General features: G+C 59.6%; 1 protein-coding gene across 1 annotated transcript in view; it reads right to left on the reverse strand.

Moving 5' to 3' along the window:
• Nucleotides 1–8405: 8405 nt before the first annotated feature.
• CSPG4 (chondroitin sulfate proteoglycan 4) overlaps nucleotides 8406–17508 on the reverse strand; it is a 17989-nt gene continuing 8886 nt past the window's right edge. The window contains exons 6-10 of the mRNA XM_014944287.1: nucleotides 13175–13373; nucleotides 12879–13016; nucleotides 12381–12532; nucleotides 11377–11560; nucleotides 8406–10991 (exon numbers count right to left, since the gene is read on the reverse strand). Of these exons, the coding sequence (XP_014799773.1) occupies nucleotides 9079–10991; nucleotides 11377–11560; nucleotides 12381–12532; nucleotides 12879–13016; nucleotides 13175–13373 (2586 nt within the window). The 3' untranslated portion in view covers nucleotides 8406–9078. The remainder of the gene's footprint in view (nucleotides 10992–11376; nucleotides 11561–12380; nucleotides 12533–12878; nucleotides 13017–13174; nucleotides 13374–17508) is intronic.

Genomic DNA, 17508 nt, shown 5'->3' on the forward strand with positions numbered 1-17508 from the left:
AGGACCCACGGCAGCGTGCCGCTGCCTGGGGAGACAGCGGGGCTGGCACGGGGGCCTTGTTTTTGAAGGGAAATGGCTGGGATAAATCACGGCGAGGAAAGTTAGGGACGGCTTGGCCTGGCTCCAGGGTTAAAATTAGCCCCGGCATGCAGGCCAGCGGGGTATTGTTAAAATAACAGCGGCGCTGGGAATGCGGCGGGTTGTGCTCCGTCCTCCCAGAGCCCTCCCCAGCCCCAACCCGCGGGGACAAGCACGTCTGAACACAAGTGGAGGCATTGCACAGCCTTCGTCCAGGGAGGACACGCTTCCTCATGCATCCCGCAGCTGGGGCGGTCTCCTTCGTCATGGTTCCATCCCATCCTGGCCCCATCCCATCCCAATCTCATCCTATCTTGGCTCTATCCCACCCTGGCCCCATCCCAGCCCCATCCCATCCTAACTTCATCCTACCCTGGCCCCATCCCACCCTGGTCCCATTCTATCCCATCCCATTCTATCCTAGCCCATCCCAACCTTATCCTACCACAGACCCATCCTGCCCTGGCCACATCCTACCCCACCCTTATCCCATCCCATCCCAACTTCATCCTACTACAGCCCCATCCCACCCTGGCTCCATCCCGTCCCATCCCATCCTATCCCATCCCATCCCATCCCGGCTCCATTCTATCCCAGCCCAACCTTATTCTACCCCATCCCCATCCCACCCTGGCTCCATCCCGTCCCATCCCATCCTATCCCATCCCATCCCATCCCGGCTCCATTCTATCCCAGCCCAACCTTATTCTACCCCATCCCCATCCCACCCTGGCTCCATCCCGTCCCATCCCATCCTATCCCATCCCATCCCATCCCGGCTCCATTCTATCCCAGCCCAACCTTATTCTACCCCATCCCCATCCCACCCTGGCTCCATCCCGTCCCATCCCATCCTATCCCATCCCATCCCATCCCGGCTCCATTCTATCCCAGCCCAACCTTATTCTACCCCATCCCCATCCCACCCTGGCTCCATCCCGTCCCATCCCATCCTATCCCATCCCATCCCATCCCCATCCCATCCTGGATCCATCCCACCCCAGCCCCATCCTACCCTGGCCCCATCCCTCCCCAGCCCCTCCAGCAGCAGCAGCAGTGGGAAGAGGGCAGCGAACCCCCCCATGCCAACCCCGCAGGGGTTAACCCCTCGTCCCTGGCCCCGCTGGCAGTGCACTGCGTGCCCTCGGTTGTCTTCTCCCCACGTTGAGGCCAGATGCTGTGCGGGACAGCACGTTCCCCCCCCTCCGGTAGCACAATGGCCCCTGGGTTTGAGCCTGCCACCGCCGTCCCCGGGCGGGCAGCCAGCCTCTGGCATGGCACGGCCAGCAGCCTCCGGAGCTGCCATGGCACCCAGCTGCAGCATCCTAGCTCCTCTGGACCAGGCGTGGTGGGGGAAGGTCCTTCCCGGGGTCCCCCTTTTCTGGGCTGGTGACACCCTTGGTGAAGGGTGAACGTTGGGAAGGGTGGGTGCGACTGGAGCAGGGAGATGTCCCAGCACCCCGGGGGCTCATCCTCCACTCCGGTGTCCTGGCATGGGGACAGGGATAGGAGAGGACCCCGTGGGCTGCCTGTGCCCCCTCTGAAGGCTGTGCCTCAGTTTCCCCAAGGGTGCTCTCTCTGCTGAGTGGGCACCCCTGGGGTGCAGGTGGTGGTGGAGAGAGGGGCTGGGGGTGCAGCAGTGCCCCCGTGCCCCCGTGGTTTTGGTGGCTGCCCTTACCCAGGACACAGGCTGTTCCCTGCTCCTCCTCTGGGTTGCTACAAATTAAAAAAAAAAATAACAAAAACCAAAAAAACCCCGGGGCACGTGGGGCCGAGAGGAAACGCTAGGAACACGGGGCAGGTCCGCTTCCTCCTCCCGCTTCCCAAGGCTGCTCTTGCGTGGGAAAGCCAAGGCCACGAGCCCGGCCGGCACGACGGCCGGGTGGGGAGGTGGGGGTGGCAGCAGCAGCCAGTGTGTCCTCCCCCGGGGAGCACCACAGCCCATCTCTGCCTCTGCTACGGTAGGAGGCTTCCAGATGGTCTCATCTTACCTCTCCCCACTGTGGAAAGAGAATCCGGCACAATCCTTGTGCTGGTTGTCCCCAGGGACTGCTGCTGGCAGGCAGGGGGGGAGAGGTCCTGGCAGGTGGGAATCAGGTGGAACCTCCAACCCATCCCCATGGATCCACCAGACCAGCAAGAGCTCAGCTCGGTAGCATGAATCATAGAATCATTCAGGTTGGAAGAGACCCTTGGGATCATCAAGTCCAAGCATCTAGCCTACTCTACACCTCCACCTCCACAGCCATACCAATCCTCTGCCACCCCCTAAAGGTGTCCCCACCCCAGCCTCGCTTAAGGATTGATGCTCTGGGGTGGGATAACCTCCTCCTTGGTGCAGAAGCAGCCGGGGGTCCACAGGGACCCCCAAGGCAGCTGGAGGTTGAAGGCTGGGGTGCCTCCTGGGGCGAGCTGGGACTCATCAGCGGCATGGACGCCCCCACCAGCCTGAAAGTGCTCCATAATTTGGGAAATTGGGCCCCAAAGCAGCCCAATGGCCCAGCCTGGCTCCCTCACGTGGCAGAGGGTGCAGCTCCCGGTGGGGCGGCCGGGCAGGATGAGACCTGCTGCTGCTTGGCAAAAGTGTGCCAGAGAGGGAACGGCTGCCGAGGGGAGTGGGGGGCACAGCTGGCCGGGGCTGTGCCCGCTGGGGATGGAGCCAAAGTGGGATTTCACCACCCGAAAGGGCCCCGTGGTCCCATCCAGACCCAGCTGTGGAGGTGGTGGGAGCGGGCAGACACCCCTGGGAGGGCACCGGGCGCGGGGCAGAGGGAGAGAGCCCGGGGCTGCCAGCTCAGATCTGTTAATCACTGCGCTTCTCAAATATTTCCGAAGCGTGACCCTGACTCGGCTCCTCCGGGCGAGGCAACGAGCCCCAGCTGGTTCCCCTTGGCTGTGGCTATAAATCCTCCCTCCCCCTCCCAGCCTAGGGCAATTATAGGGGGGGTGGGGTTGGGGGGGTTCAGTAGTGTCTTTACTGGGGGAACGAGCTGGGATCCACCTTTAATTGCAGCTGAGCTTTGCCAGCCTTCCTTTCTCCTGAATGCTGCAGCCCTTGGTGCTCTGCAAAGTGCTGGTTTGTCATGTGTCCCCCTTCCCATCTCCCCCAGCAAGAGCTGGGGTGATACTGGGAGCAGACCCTGCCCCAGTTGTCCGTGCCAGGATGGATAATCCTCTCTCTGGTCCCCCCCATCTCCCCCAGCAAGAGCTGGAGTGGTGCTAGGGGCAGACCCTGCCCCAGTTGTCCATGCCAGGATGGATAATCCTCTCTCTGGTCCCCGGAAAGGCACTGAGCCCTGGGAGGTAGGTCCCGCACTGCCATGGAGCTGTGTCTCTGGGTGTGTTGTTATTTTTTTGCAGGAGGGGTGGAGAAGCCAGGCAGGTCCCGCGCTGCCGTGGAGCTGTGTCTCTGGGTGTGTTGTTTTTTTTTGCAGGAGGGGTGGAGAAGCCAGGCTCTGGGATGCGGTTGTCCCTCCGTCATTGTCTGTCCGTCTGCCTCGGAGTTGCTGGGTGTGGAAATGGAGGCTGGGCTCAATCTGGCTTGAATTTAAGTCTTGGAGAGCCACGGCCGGCAGCAGCTGCCTGGGGTGATGCTTTCTGGTGTCCGTGTCCTCCTGTCTCCATCCTCTCCTCTGCTTGCCAGGGCCTGGGGAGCTTTATCTCAGGTGGGTGAGGTGGTGAGGGGATGCCAGGCTCCTGGGGACAGCACGGGCTCCTTGTCCCCACCTCCTGTGAGGTGTTCCCGGGGTGACGTGCCTGCACCCTACTCTTCCCCCCACCCCACAAAGGCTCTGTTCCATCCTGCTGGGCTTGCTGCCAGCTGAGCCTGTTCTGCAGGCTGTGGGCATGCCCTGCCGGAATCGGACAAGGGAGGGAGGAATCCCAGCATCCCGGGGCTCTGGGCTTGGCTTGGAGCCCAGCACAGCTCCTGGGTCTCCTTTCATGAGGCAGCAGCCAGCCTGAGGTCTGGCTCAGAGTTTCCCCCTCAGTGTGGGGCAGCTCCTAGGAGGACCTGTCCACTTCTGGTGAGGTCCTACCCGCCTCTGGAGGATTAGGTGTCCTGCTCTCCCAGGTGGGGTCTCCTGGAGACCTCTCCTTGTCACCTGCCACCCAGGAGTGTGACTTGTGCTTCCTGAGGAGCCCCCAGACCATTCCTCCTGGCTCCTGGAGCATCTCTTAGGACTGGTGAGAGCTGCCAGGAAGGTTTTGGAATGGGGGACAGGGAGGTAGGAGCTCTGGGACCATGCATTGCCTCCCCAAAACAGAGGGGGGCTGCCTGCATGGGCTCAGGGGGTTCATGCACCTGCGGTGCCTCTGTCCCCAGGAGAAACGTGGACAATGCTGTCACAAGGTCCTGCAGCCTGTGGGGTGGGGATGTGATGCCTACATGGGTCCCATGTAGGGAACTCATGCACCTGCGGTGCCTCTGTCCCCAGGAGAAACGTGGACAATGCTGTCACAAGGTCCTGCAGCCTGTGGGGTGGGGATGTGATGCCTACATGGGTCCCATGTAGGGAACAAAGCCTGGCTGGGAATAAAGTCCCTCCTTGGTTGAACCCCTGCATTTGCATGGCTACAGCTTTCAGGGGAGGGTTTCAAAGCCAGATGATCCTATCTGCCCTGGGTGGGTGCTGCAAGAAACCTGTTTGGCCTATTGTTTGTTTGCATTTGAATAGGTGCCTGGAAACTGGTTCCTGTCACCTGAGCTGCCACAGACTCTCCTCCTGCCTTGTGTCCATCCCCACCTTCCAGTCCCAGTGGTCTCCAGCTCCTGCCAGGGGTGCTGGCCCTCCCTGAGCTGGTTACCACCACACTGGTAGCGTTGTTAACCCAGAAGAGGTCCACGGCAGCAGGACATTTTGGAGGCTGGAGACGTGATGCCTACATGGGTCCCATGTAGGGAACAAAGCCTGGCTGGGAATAAAGTCCCTCCTTGGTTGAACCCCTGCATTTGCATGGCTACAGCTTTCAGGGGAGGGTTTCAAAGCCAGATGATCCTATCTGCCCTGGGTGGGTGCTGCAAGAAACCTGTTTGGCCTATTGTTTGTTTGCATTTGAATAGGTGCCTGGAAACTGGTTCCTGTCACCTGAGCTGCCACAGACTCTCCTCCTGCCTTGTGTCCATCCCCACCTTCCAGTCCCAGTGGTCTCCAGCTCCTGCCAGGGGTGCTGGCCCTCCCTGAGCTGGTTACCACCACACTGGTAGCGTTGTTAACCCAGAAGAGGCGCCGGACCACTCTTCTCCCTGCTTGTTCCTGCTGATCTGAGCTCAAATCAGGACGTTGACCCCAGTGCCGGGCTGAAATCCCAGCAGGGATTGTAGGGACTTCCTGATGGATCCAGCCCAGGACACATCCTGCCTTGGGATCTGGCTGTGGGGGGTTTCCAGCAGAGGAGGAGAAGTCCTTGCTTCTGGGGCTTATAGAAAGAAAGAGTGACTTAAGAACAAAATTGAAATGAAACTCATTAGCACTTTTGGAGGTGTGAACTTGTGAGCCCCTGTGTGTGCCCGGATAATCTGGTGGTTGGGCACTGAGGTTTTTGTACCCAGGTCATCTCCTTAGGGTGTCTGGAGGTGGCACAGAGGGCAAGGGACACCAGCTATCAAGTCCTTCTTGCACTTGGGTGGCTCTACTTGGTGATGTCCTTGCTTTTGCTATGCCTTTTCCTACCATTGAGGAGGTGGTGGCAGGTCTGTCATCTCCATCCTGTCACACCTCCGTGAGTCACTGGCTTTTGTCTCTGTAGCTGGGTGTCTTCCGGCTCCTACCTCCCCTGTTTGCTGCCACCCCATGCTTCCCCATGGTGACTTGAGGCTTTGCTTTAGCCTGGCAGTGGGCTGGCTCTTCTCTGGGTCTGCCTTTTAGTCCCTGATCCGGGTGTCCTCAGAAGTTGATCCAGGTGCCCTCAACACCTCCTTACAGCCCCTCTTCTGCCCTTCCTGGTGCTCCTGTGCCTGATGGCCCCACTTCACTCCAACCCCGTGTTTCTCTGCGCTCACAGGCTGGGCACAACAATGTCTCCCTGCCACCATGGAGCAGGGACATCTCCCTCCTGGGAAGCACCCATCCTCTCCCACCATGGGTGCAGGTTCCTTGCCTGTGTCTTGAGGTTGGGGTGGGCCAAGGGGCTTGGCTGGTGGTGCTGCAGAAGAAATTACTGTGGCCATGTCCTGGGACAGGGGCTCCCTGGGGACAGCAGTCGTGCTCTGGGTGTCCTTGCTTTAAAACCATGGGGAGAAGGTGGAGGAGGAACGTAGGTGTGAGACACCAGGGGGAACACCAGTGGCTGTATGTGCAGGGGGGGTGTTGTAGGAGGGGGACCTGTCATCAGCTCCCTATGAAGAGGGCACGTGAGTTCATGGGCATGGCTGGCTCTTGTCGGGCAGCTGTGCACATCTGGACCCCCGTTGAGGGGGGGGACACACAGCACATCTGGCAGGGCAGCTGTAAGCATCTTCTCTGAACCTCTGCAAGCTCTATAACCAGCTGGGCATAGAAGGGTGCAGCCCAGCTCCAAAACCTCCTGAATTGGGGTGATTCTGGTCCGTACTGGGGTGAGAAGGCGGGGGGGCTGCAGCTCTGTGTGAGCAGGAGGCTTTGGGGTGCTGTGCATGGAGCCTCCTGGGGAAGGTGGAGATGCTGCGCTGGCTCCTGATGCAAGGAAGCCAAAGGGTCTGGCCAGGAAACTTTTGAGCTTGTTTGGGCTGTGGTTTGTCCATTCCAGTTCCGTGGCTGGGCAGGAGCCCACCCCCCAAGACCCTCAGCCCTTCTCCAGGTGGGTGGTGGGCAGCACCAAGGCTGGACCTGGTCCTCCCCCGGCCATCCTGGGACCCTGAATTAAAGTGAGTGGAGCCATCAGCTTTGTTTGGGATTTAAACCCTGCCAGCAGAGCTTGGCCCCGGAGGAACCCCATCCGTGCCGGCGTTTTCCAGGTTACTGCCTGTCCTGCCCTGACCCCGGGAAGCGTGTGTTTCCCAGCAGCAGGAATACGACCGCAAGCCTTAAAAATAACCTGCTTCGCTCTCAGTGCTCCTTCACAAAATAGGCCACGGTCCTTCTATTTAATCCCTGGGCGCGAGGCGAAAACCAGTTGGAAGGAAAACATGGCGGATGCTTCCAAGGGAGGGGGGGGCCTCGGTGGATGCCACCAGCTTCACCGCAAACCCCCATCCCTTACTTGTGGGGGGGGATGGACTCAGCAAAGAGAATAGATGTGCTTGAAGGTGATGGGGAAGGCACAGATTTGGGGTTAATCTGGAAGAGGGAGGCTTTGGCACTCCCTCTGCTCCATGGGAAGAGGTTGTCCTGACCTTTTGGCAGCAGCAGCACCGTGGCGTGGGCAGCCTGCTCACCCTGTGCCCATTTTACAGAAGGGACAGGATGTGATTTGCCTCTGAGCAGAAGCAAACATCATTTTTTCCCTGCTCTAGATGGGGCAGGAGGAGGGTTTTGGAGGCGGGGAGGTTGAAGCAGGTGGCAGCGTGCAGGCTTGGCATCCGTTGGCACAGGTTCGGAGGTGCCAGGGCTGCCACTGCTGTGCCCTGTCTCACGCAGGCTGGGGGACATGGGGATGCCCGGTGGGACATGCCAGCACCCACCAGCTGGTGGGATTTACCACTTGGCAAAGATTTGGCACCCCAAAGGCAGCCAGGAAAAGTGCCAGCGTGGTCCAAGCCAACATCCCGGCTCTGCCGCAGCTGTGGAGCGGGACAACCCCGAGGTGCTGGTTTGGGGAGGGATGGTGGGATGGATTTTTACCCCGGGTGAGAGGGGTGCGAATGTAAAACAGCCCCCGTGGGCTCACTTCAGCTTCCCATTGGTGTGGTGAGAGCGGGATGTGCCCTGTGATGAGCTTCCCAGCTGCAGCAGCGCAGGGTATTATTGTTGGGTCCCATCCTGAGCTCAGCGCTCAGTTTTTCCTCTGCTTCTCCTCGGATAATTTCTATTTAAGTTTTCAGGACTCCATGCTGGGGAAAACTTGAGCGGGAGCCCAGAACTTGGTCCACTACCTCCAAACGTCGCTCGGCTGCTTGCTGGGCTTAAAAAACGAGCCTGGCCAGGAGCTGGGAGGCGAGGGAGGCGGCGGCGGCTGACGAAAACTGGGATGGCACCTCCTTTAAAGGCACTTTTATTTCTGTTTACTTCTGCCGTGCTGGAGAATACAGTGGAAAACCACCCTGGCTCTGGTTCTCTGCTCTCCTCTCTGCTTTCATGCTGCCCAGGTGAGCTCCTGCCATCCCTCCCTCCCTCCCTCCCGAGGGCATCCTACCTGTTGTGCAACCCCCTTCCCTCCCTCCCTCCCTCCCTTTTCCCCCCTCCAGGGCTCGGTGCAATCTGCTTTATGAAACACACAGCAAGCACGCAGAGGAAGAGCGAGGCGGATGGTTGTGTTGAGGGTTTTTTTGTTGTTTTGTGTGTTTTGTTTTGTTTTGTTTTTTCTCCAAGTGGGTGGGGACTCCTTAAATTCCCCTGTCATTGGCCACAGAGTTTTTTTTTTGTTTTTTTTTCCGAGCCTCTGCTCCAGTGTCTCAGCCCGCCTAGCCCTGGGGAATTTGGGCAACTTCATCCCCAGCCTGAGTCAGCCCCAGCCGCTCCTCCTGCGGGGAGCTGTGGCAACCACCCCTGTGGCAATTGGTGCTGCCCTTGGAGAAGCCACCAATGGCCCAGTGAGGGACTGGTGCCATGGGGTCCCCTCCAGCACTGTGGCCACTGTTGGGTGGCCCAAATGAGTACCCAAAGTCAGCGTTTCCCCAGGGATGCTCAAGCGTTTCCCCTGTCCCCACTTGTCTGTGCGGTGCCCCCTCCCCTGCCCAAAGCCACCTGGAGATTTGGGGCTCCCAGGTGGGCTGGACCAGCAGCCCCCGTATCCCCAGGGTCCTCCTGCATCTGTGGGATGCCAGCTCCCAGGGAGGAGGAGGAGAGCTGGGAGGAGGTGGCTGGTGGTGCTCCAGGAGGGTCCAGACCACCAAGTGGTCTCGTGCCCCCATGCCTGAGACCATCACACCCAGTACTGGTTGTTTTTCAAGGGGGGGTTGGAAGTCCGGCAGTACTGGAGGAGCTCAGGGTCTGGTGGTGCCCCAGGACCTGCCCCCTTGGGTGGGGGACCTGTGCCCTTGCTCTCCAGGGCGTTGACAGTCGTTAGGGGGATGCCTTGGTTGGGGTCCGTCCTCCGGAAGGTCTCCTGGTCTGGTACAGCCCCGTTCTTGGTCTTGGAGGAGGGGGTGCCCTGGACGTGGTGCTTCCCCGTCTTGTTGCGCTTGTGCAGGTAGAAGAGCAGGGGCAGGATGAGGGCCAGCAGGAGGAAGATGAGGCAGATGGGGATGATGATGCTGAACATGTTGGCCTCGATGAAGCTCAGGAAGGTGCCTCCCTCCACGGGGCTTGGGCTGGTGGTGGCACCGGGGCCCAGCCAGTTAGTGGGGGGTATCCCCAGCTCGCTGGCGTTGGGGCTGCTCTGTGCTGTGCCCTGGGGCTGGGACACTGGGGGAGATGGTGCCCCTGGGGCTGTGAGCAGGGTGACACCGTAGGCTTTCGAGGCGTTGTAGGGCTCAATGCTGTACCCCAGGGATGCCAGCGCTGGTGGCACGCCAGCAGCTGCCAGCTCGAAGGTGAAGCTGTCACTCTGCAGGGGCTGGTCAGCCTCCCCAGCATCCAGCATCTCCAGCCCAACCAGCCCTTGCTCCAGCTCACTCTGGCTGAAGGTCTCGATCGGCGTGATGGATTGTCCTGGGTCCCTGGAGGCCCTCACCAGACGGCTGCCATGGGGTGCCCTGCGGATCTTGAAGACTGGGATGCTCTTGGTGCGGTTGGCCAGCTCGCTGGCGTCCAGAACACTGGTGTCCAGGAGGGCCGTGGTGCCCCTGGGCCACACGCTGCCTGGCTGAGCCTTCACCAGAGCACGGACGGTCACATTCACCACCCCAGTCCTGTTCACGGCCCGCGACGTGGCGAGGAACTGGAAGCTGTCCTCAGGAGAGGTGAGGTTGGTGAAGGTGAACGTCACCTCCCCACGGTCCAGCTGCTTCTGTGAGAAGGCCCGAGCTGGCTTTCGGTTGACCTGTACTTGGCCAAACCTTGGGTCCCTGGTGATCCTGTACAGGACATTACCTGCCCCCCGCTGCATGGTTCCCAGGAGGTGACGTTGGGACACCAAGGCTCTGTTCACGTCTTGGGGCACTTCCAGTAGCACTGGGCTGGCAGTGGTGCTCACTGCAGGCAGCACCTCGATCTCCAGTGAGGTCAAGGTGGGTGGGTGGTGGCCATCGGAGAGGCTGAGGGCCAAGGACCCTGGGGCATGGATCCCGGTGGCGACAAACACCACGTGGCCTGCGTTGACATCTGCTTGGGTGAAGCGGTTGATGGGCTCCTGTGGGCTGTGTGCATTGGCCAGGTGGCCAGCGAGGGGTCTCTGGAGGATGCTGTACACCATCTTCTCTGGGGCACCTGATGGGTCTGCCACATCCAGGTATTCCTGGGACAAGGTCACCACTGAGCCTGGTGGCACCCGCAGCACTTCTTGTCGCTTCACCACCTGCGGTGGCTTGCTGCTGCTGCTGGTCACTGTTATATTGAAAGCTTCGGAGATGACCACCCCTTCCTGGGGAGGACGGATGGACTGCTCTGTCTGGGGCCGGAGCCAAGCTTTAAATCTGAAACTGTCTTCAGAGATGCCATCTCCACCATGGGCATATGCCAGGCGTCCTGTGGCCAGGTCTGACTGCAGGAAGAACGGCCGTGACTGCTCCAGGGACATACCAGACACCAAGAGCTGCCCATGAGCTGGCAGCCCTGTTACCAGGAAGACAACATCATGTGTGGCCCTCTCGGGGACTGGGATTTGGCTTAGAAGGTTGGAAGCATCCAGCACCAAGGTGTTGATCTCAGCCCGTTGAGCCCTTGAAAGCTGGAGACCTGGGGGAAAAGGGAAAACCCAAAAGTCTGTCACCTCTGGGAAAAGCCAGGGTCTGCTGGAGAGGAGAGCAAACGAGGATGAGAGCAAGTTACTGCAGAAAAAGGAGGTTGCAGAGAAATGGGGAGGGATGAGAATCAACTGGGACCTCTTAATTCGGTAAGATGATAGAGGAAGGAATTGCATGGAAAGCCAACAAAAGGATGGTTGCAATTTTAGATGTTACTTGACATAATAGCAAAGCTTGTGCTTGGCTGGCCATGGGAAACGGTGTCTTTAGACAAAGAAGCACTCCTGAAGATTGTACAATCTCCCCCCCCAGACTAGGGACACTGTGCAAACTTCAGAAGGGGTGGTTTGTCCCTTGCTTCTCCCTTCCTCCTTTACCTGCATTTCTCCACAGCTGGGTCGAGCGCTGGGGACACGTGGCCTCGAAGGAGATGAGCACAAGGAGGATGAAGGAATCGGAGATGGTCGTGGGAGCAACCACGCGGAAGCGGATGGCATCTTGGGCGAGCCAGAAGGGCTTCTCTGGCAGCTCATGCTGGTAGAAAATCAACCCGCTGTCCACCTAAAAATTAAAGTAAAAACATCCTCAATGAGCTCTGCTAAATGGCAGAATAAATACTTGGAGTGGGTGATATCATGTGAACATCCTCAATGACCTCTGCTAAATGGCAAAATAAATACTTGGAGTGGGTGATATCATGTGGGAGGTGGGTACATCTCATCTCTGGTGTGATGGGTGCTGTAGCACCGGGGGGAACCCTAGTGATGCTGTGCTAGAGCCAATGTGTGCACCCTGGGCTCTTCTCTTGGCTGTAGGAAGGAGCAGCTGAGCCCTAATTAGGTAAGAAATGGGGATCCTCACCAGCCGTGGCACAGTGGCCACCATCGAGAGCTCACGGTGCCTCTCAGGCAGGATGTTTCTGCCCAACAAGTGGGGAAACTGAGGCTGAGAGGAAGGGTTGAGCTTGCTCAGGAACCTCCAAGAGGAGGATGGCACAGGGGAGCTTGCAGAGTGGGCAAACCCACATGCTACCATGCTTCTCCTAGACAGTGGAGCAAGGATCTGCTTGGAGCTGGGGTGAAAACATCGTGCTTGGCTCTTGCCTCAGGCAGCAGCTGGGATGGCTGGGTCTGCAGCAGGCAGGCAGCCCAAGAAAAGGGGATTATGGTTCCCTCAGCCTCCCCCAGCACTAAATCCAAGGCTGGTGGCCGTGGCGAAGCTGGTGTTGGGGCAGCAGCTTGTAATCCTTCTTAGCAGCCGTCGGCGGGGCTGGGAAAGTCACGGCGCGGCTGCAGCCCTGCCAGGCATCGGGTCCTTCTGCCCAGGATGGGGTTGGGACCCCTGAGCTGTGTTGGGGGGACTAGGGGAGGCAAAAGCTCACCTGGGCTTGGGTGAAATTGCGGATTTCCTCCCCCTGGGAGGTGGTCAGCCTGCCCAGGCGTGGGGCTTGCTCGATGCTGTAGTACAGGGCGGTGGAGCCGGTGGGGCTGTTGCTCACTGCTTGGAGGTTCTGGCTGGTGATGGGCTGGAGAGGTTGGGGGGACTAGGGGAGGCAAAAGCTCACCTGGGCTTGGGTGAAATTGCGGATTTCCTCCCCCTGGGAGGTGGTCAGCCTGCCCAGGCGTGGGGCTTGCTCGATGCTGTAGTACAGGGCGGTGGAGCCGGTGGGGCTGTTGCTCACTGCTTGGAGGTTCTGGCTGGTGATGGGCTGGAGGGCACCTGGAAAACACATCAAGGGTGGACTTCAAGCTATGGCCTCACCACCTTCTCACAGTGTCTGCTGTGGGCATCACTTGACAGCACCCGGGTGGGGGGCGATGGAAGGGTCTAAGGACCCCTCTTGCTATCAAACTGGGAGGATGGGGAATGTGTCTGTCCCCACCTGGGCAGACGGTGAGACTCTGCTTCTTGGCCAGGCTGATGAGGGGCTCTCTCTGGGCCCTGATGAGGAAGAAGTGCCCCGGAGACAGGTTCTCACCGTCCCACAGGTCGAAGGCGAAGCCTCCATCCAGGGGCCCTGCGGAAAGCACAGATGAAAGGTGGAAACTGTTTATGGGGGGCAAGGGGGATGCAACCCCCCCATTAACCAGGTGTGACTTGGACCAGGGTGTCCCCTCCCTTGGGCTGGGGGTGATGCTGAGGGGGGTGTTCAGGGCACCTCAGTCCTGCCCTTACCTTGGTGCACGAAGAGGATGAGGCCGTTGTTTATCTGGGCCTGGGTGAAGCGCCGGACCTCGGCGCCTGGGGCCGACCTCAGCACAACCTTCCCGTTAGCCGGGGGCTGGATGGAGTAGGTCACCTCCTCCGGCGGGGAGTCCTCGTCCTCCGCGCTCAGGACGTGGGGGCTGATGGCAGCCGTGGCGCCTTCCCGCAGCTGGGGGAGAGGGAGAAGAGGCTGTGATGGCCCCACCACCTCTCCTTTCTTCCCCAACCTGCTCTGGACCCCGTCCCAGCTCAGGTGGCTTTGCTGGGTGGCTGAGAACATCCCAGCCCAACAAGGGCACCTTGTCTCCGTGCTGGGTGATGCCACCATCGTCTGGCCCCATCCCAGCCCTGTGTCACCCTGCACCACCTGCCTTGTCCCTACATCTATGCATCTACACCATACGTGGCAGGACAGAGCTGAGGGCTTGCCCCTCCGTGCCTCAGTTTCCCCAAGAACTCAAAATAGAAGGCTGGGGCAGAGGCTGTGCCTTTGATGCGTCCCTCCCCATGGCTCTGCAGGAGAAGGGCCTTTTGTGGGGTCCTCAAGCCCTGACCTCTCTCCCTGAGCTGCTGCTGTCTACGTGATGGCCCCGTCTCTCCCCGGCTGGGTGTTCCTCTGCGCTCCCAGCAAAGCACCCGTCCCACCGCCCCCTCATGAGGTTGCAGCAAGGCCACCAGCCACCCCAGCAAACCCTCCAGGAATGACAAGTATGCGGCCCAGTTTAGAGCCATCCCACAGCTTCCCAGGGCCCCTTTCCCCCAGCCAGCGGTGCCCACCCACCCCTGGGGACCCTGCCACCCCACATCCCTGGCATCCCCCCCCCTCTCCAGCTGGAGGCAACGATTTTCCCTGCTCCTAATCCCAATCCCTATCTCAATCTCAGCAGACCAGGGGGTGAATCCTATGCTGCCCAGACGGGTTCTGCCCTCACACCCCACAGATGAATTTTGCCCTCAGGATGCCCTGAAATCATGGGGGGTGTGTGGACCGAGCCACCCCATGGCTCCTGGGGGGGCAGAGGGGCAGGATGCACTGCATCCCCCTGCATCCTGAGCCTGGCCCCAGTCCTGCAAACCCAGGAGATGACACCCCGGTGCTGGAGGAGCTGCTGAGCTGGCCCTGCTGGGTTAGATGAGCTCTTTTCTGCTGTTTTCAGCTGGCCTAACCCAAAGCATTTCTTGAGTGGGTGTGGGTGCCGACAGTGAAATTAAATCCCTCGGCAGTCCCCGTGGGACGGCGGGAGGGAGGCTGGAAAACACAGCTTTCGGAGAGATGGGATGGGGGAAGTGCTGGTGCGGGAGATGAAGCCCTCACAGCAGGATCTCCTGCTCCACCATCTTCCTCCCTGGTGGGTTTGGGGCTCTTCCCCCCTCCCCAGGACCTGCAGCTGGGTGACTTCCAACACCCAGTGAAATTGCAACCACCCTCAGGGCTGGGTGCCAAGGAAAACCCTCTGGGGTGGAGAGGTGTTTGCAGGAAGGGGGGGACCACAGCACACCCACCTTCCCCGGGGGCATCGCTGCCTGTTGGGGACGGGCACAGGCGGTGGCTGGAGCGTGTGGCTTTTCTCCTGACCTGCTTCTCCCTGCTCCCAAGCCCTCTCTGAATTATTAAAGCCTTCCGCTCGGTTCCTGCTCTCTCTTGCTGGCCTTATTATGTTTGCTCAGCCTCCGTGTCGCCTCCCACTCTCCGGGAGCGTGGCCCTGGCTTCGGGTGGCAGCCGTGGGTTGTCCCCCCCCCCCACCTCTCTCTCTCTCGGTGGCATCCAGCCATCCTTTCTCCCCATGCAAAGCCCAAAAAAGCAACTTGGACCAAATCCACCTGGTCCTTTCCAGGGATGGAGGAGGGGGGGGATGGATGGACTCTTGTTTCTGGGTCTGAGCCCTGCCCGTTGTCTCCCCAGCCCTGGGTGGACTCTGCACCCCCCGGCACTGGCAGGCAGCGCAGGAAGGGTTTGTGCAATCTCTCTCCTGGACCCGGCCTGACCTTTAAACGCTGAAGTCATCTCTCTCACCAGAGCACAAACACAGCAGGGCCGGGCCCCTCCTGACCCCTGGGCTGCTTTAGCCTTTCTCCTGCTGGGAGCAGGGAGTTTTTCCCAGCTCCAGAGCCCCTCCTGCGGGCGGTCGGGCTGCTCTGGTCACCCCTCCCAGGGCCCTCCCCAGCCCTGGGTGGACTCTGCACCCCCCGGCACTGGCAGGCAGCGCAGGAAGGGTTTGTGCAATCTCTCTCCTGGACCCGGCCTGACCTTTAAACGCTGAAGTCATCTCTCTCACCAGAGCACAAACACAGCAGGGCCGGGCCCCTCCTGACCCCTGGGCTGCTTTAGCCTTTCTCCTGCTGGGAGCAGGGAGTTTTTCCCAGCTCCAGAGCCCCTCCTGCGGGCGGTCGGGCTGCTCTGGTCACCCCTCCCAGGGCCAGACAGGGATCTCAATGGAAAGACGGATGGACCGCTGCCTCAGAGTTTATTTTGGGAGCTTTTTTCTTTCTTTTCATCCTTTTTTCTCTCTCTCTCTTTTTTTTTTTTTTTTTTTTTTTTTTAGCATCGTGGCTGGGAGGAAAGGATTTCCCTAAGTGCCTTGTGATGCCTGGGCTGATGGATTGGCTAAAAATAAGGCAGGGAGGGAGCCTCCTCCTCCCTTTGCACAGGGCCAGCTCTGTGTGGATGCCTGGCACTGGGGCCAGAACTGCCTGCTCTGCCCGCTTCCCCTGCCAGGACCAGCCTGGAGATGTTTTTTTGGGATGTGGTGGTCCTCAGTGAGCAGGGGGGAGGTTTTGTGCCTGGGGAGCGGTGACTGCTGTGGGCCCAGCAGCCGAGGGGTTAACCTGCCTCTGTTGGGGATGCAGGATTTTGGCACAGCTGGGGCAGATCGTGGAGGCACCACCTGATGCACTTAAAAATGGATTGGCTGGGAAGGAGCTGAGCTTCCTGGGCTGGGGGTATAACTGAGAGCAGTGTGGGGAAGGACAGAATTTGGGCTGGATGGGAATAGGGGCACCCCTACACCTCCAAAATTTTGCTGCTTCTGGGGCTTTCTGGGTGGTGACCAGCCCATACCCTCCCCTTCAGGCATCTTCTCCAGAGCCCAGGCTCCCAGAGACCTTCCCAAAGCTGCTGTGATAACCCTGGGGTGATAATCCTGATGGAAAGAGCTGCTTTCCCTGTTTCCAGCCTGGGAAATCCTGGGGTGGGTGAGGATAGCCTTGGGGGGGTGGGGGGGTGGTTCTGCTGGGCTGGCAGAATAGCTTTTTTTCCTGCAATTTTGCATTAGTGATCCTGAACGGGGTGTTTGTCCTCTTCTGCTCTGCCCTGGGGAGATCCCATCTGGACAGCTGCTTTCCCTGCTTCCAGCCTGGGAAATCCTGGGGTGAGTGAGGATAGCCTGGGGGTGGGGGGATGGTTCTGCTGGGATGACAGAATAGCTTTTTTTCCTGCAGTTTTGCATTAGTGATTCTGAATGGGGGTGTCTGTCCTCCCCTTCTGCCCTGGGGAGGCCCCATCTGGAGCACTGGGTCCAGTTCTGGGCTCCCCAGGTCCAGAAGAACAGGGAACTGCTGGAGAGGGGACAGCAGAGGCTACAGAGATGATGAGGGGCCTGGAGCATCTCTCTGATGAGGAAAGGCTGAGGGACTTGGGTCTTCTTAGTCTGGAGAAGAGAAGGCTGAGGGGGGATCTGATCAACACCTATAAATACTTCAAGGGTGGGTGTCAGGAGGATGGGGCCAGTCTTTTTTCAGTGGTGCCCGGTGACAGGCTAAGAGGAAATGGGCACAAACTTGAGCATTAGAAGTTCCATCTCAACATGAGGAAGAACTTCTTTCCTGTGAGGGTGGAAGAGGCTGCCCAGGGAGGTGGTGGAGTCTCCTTCTCTGGAGACATTCAAACCCCACCTGGACACGTTCCTGTGGGGCCTGCCTTGGGTGGCCCTGCTTTGGCAGGGAGTTGGACTAGATGATCTCCAGAGCTCCCTTCCAACCCCACGTGTAAAACAGAAGGTGGGACTTCCATGTGCAACTCCCTCCCTTCTGAGACGGGCGTAAGGAGAGGGGCGGAGGCTGCCTGGATAATTAGGATATTTCCAATCCGTGCTAATGAATCAGGGAGTGAGCTGCCCTTTCGTGCTGCCGGGGGTTACTCCGGGCGCCTGGGGAAGGGGAGGTGAAGGCAGGAAGCCCCCCCTTTACCGCCGTGGGCAGTCCCGGGTGCGAGCGGGACCGGGCGCTATCGCGGGGCGATGCTCCCATCTTGCGGACGGTTTGAGCATCGGCGGCGGAGGGGGGAAAAGGGGGGGCGAGAGGGGGA

This window comes from Calidris pugnax, unplaced genomic scaffold (genome assembly GCF_001431845.1).
Source record: "Calidris pugnax isolate Ruff unplaced genomic scaffold, ASM143184v1 scaffold70, whole genome shotgun sequence".
In the NCBI taxonomy this organism is placed as follows: domain Eukaryota; kingdom Metazoa; phylum Chordata; class Aves; order Charadriiformes; family Scolopacidae; genus Calidris; species Calidris pugnax.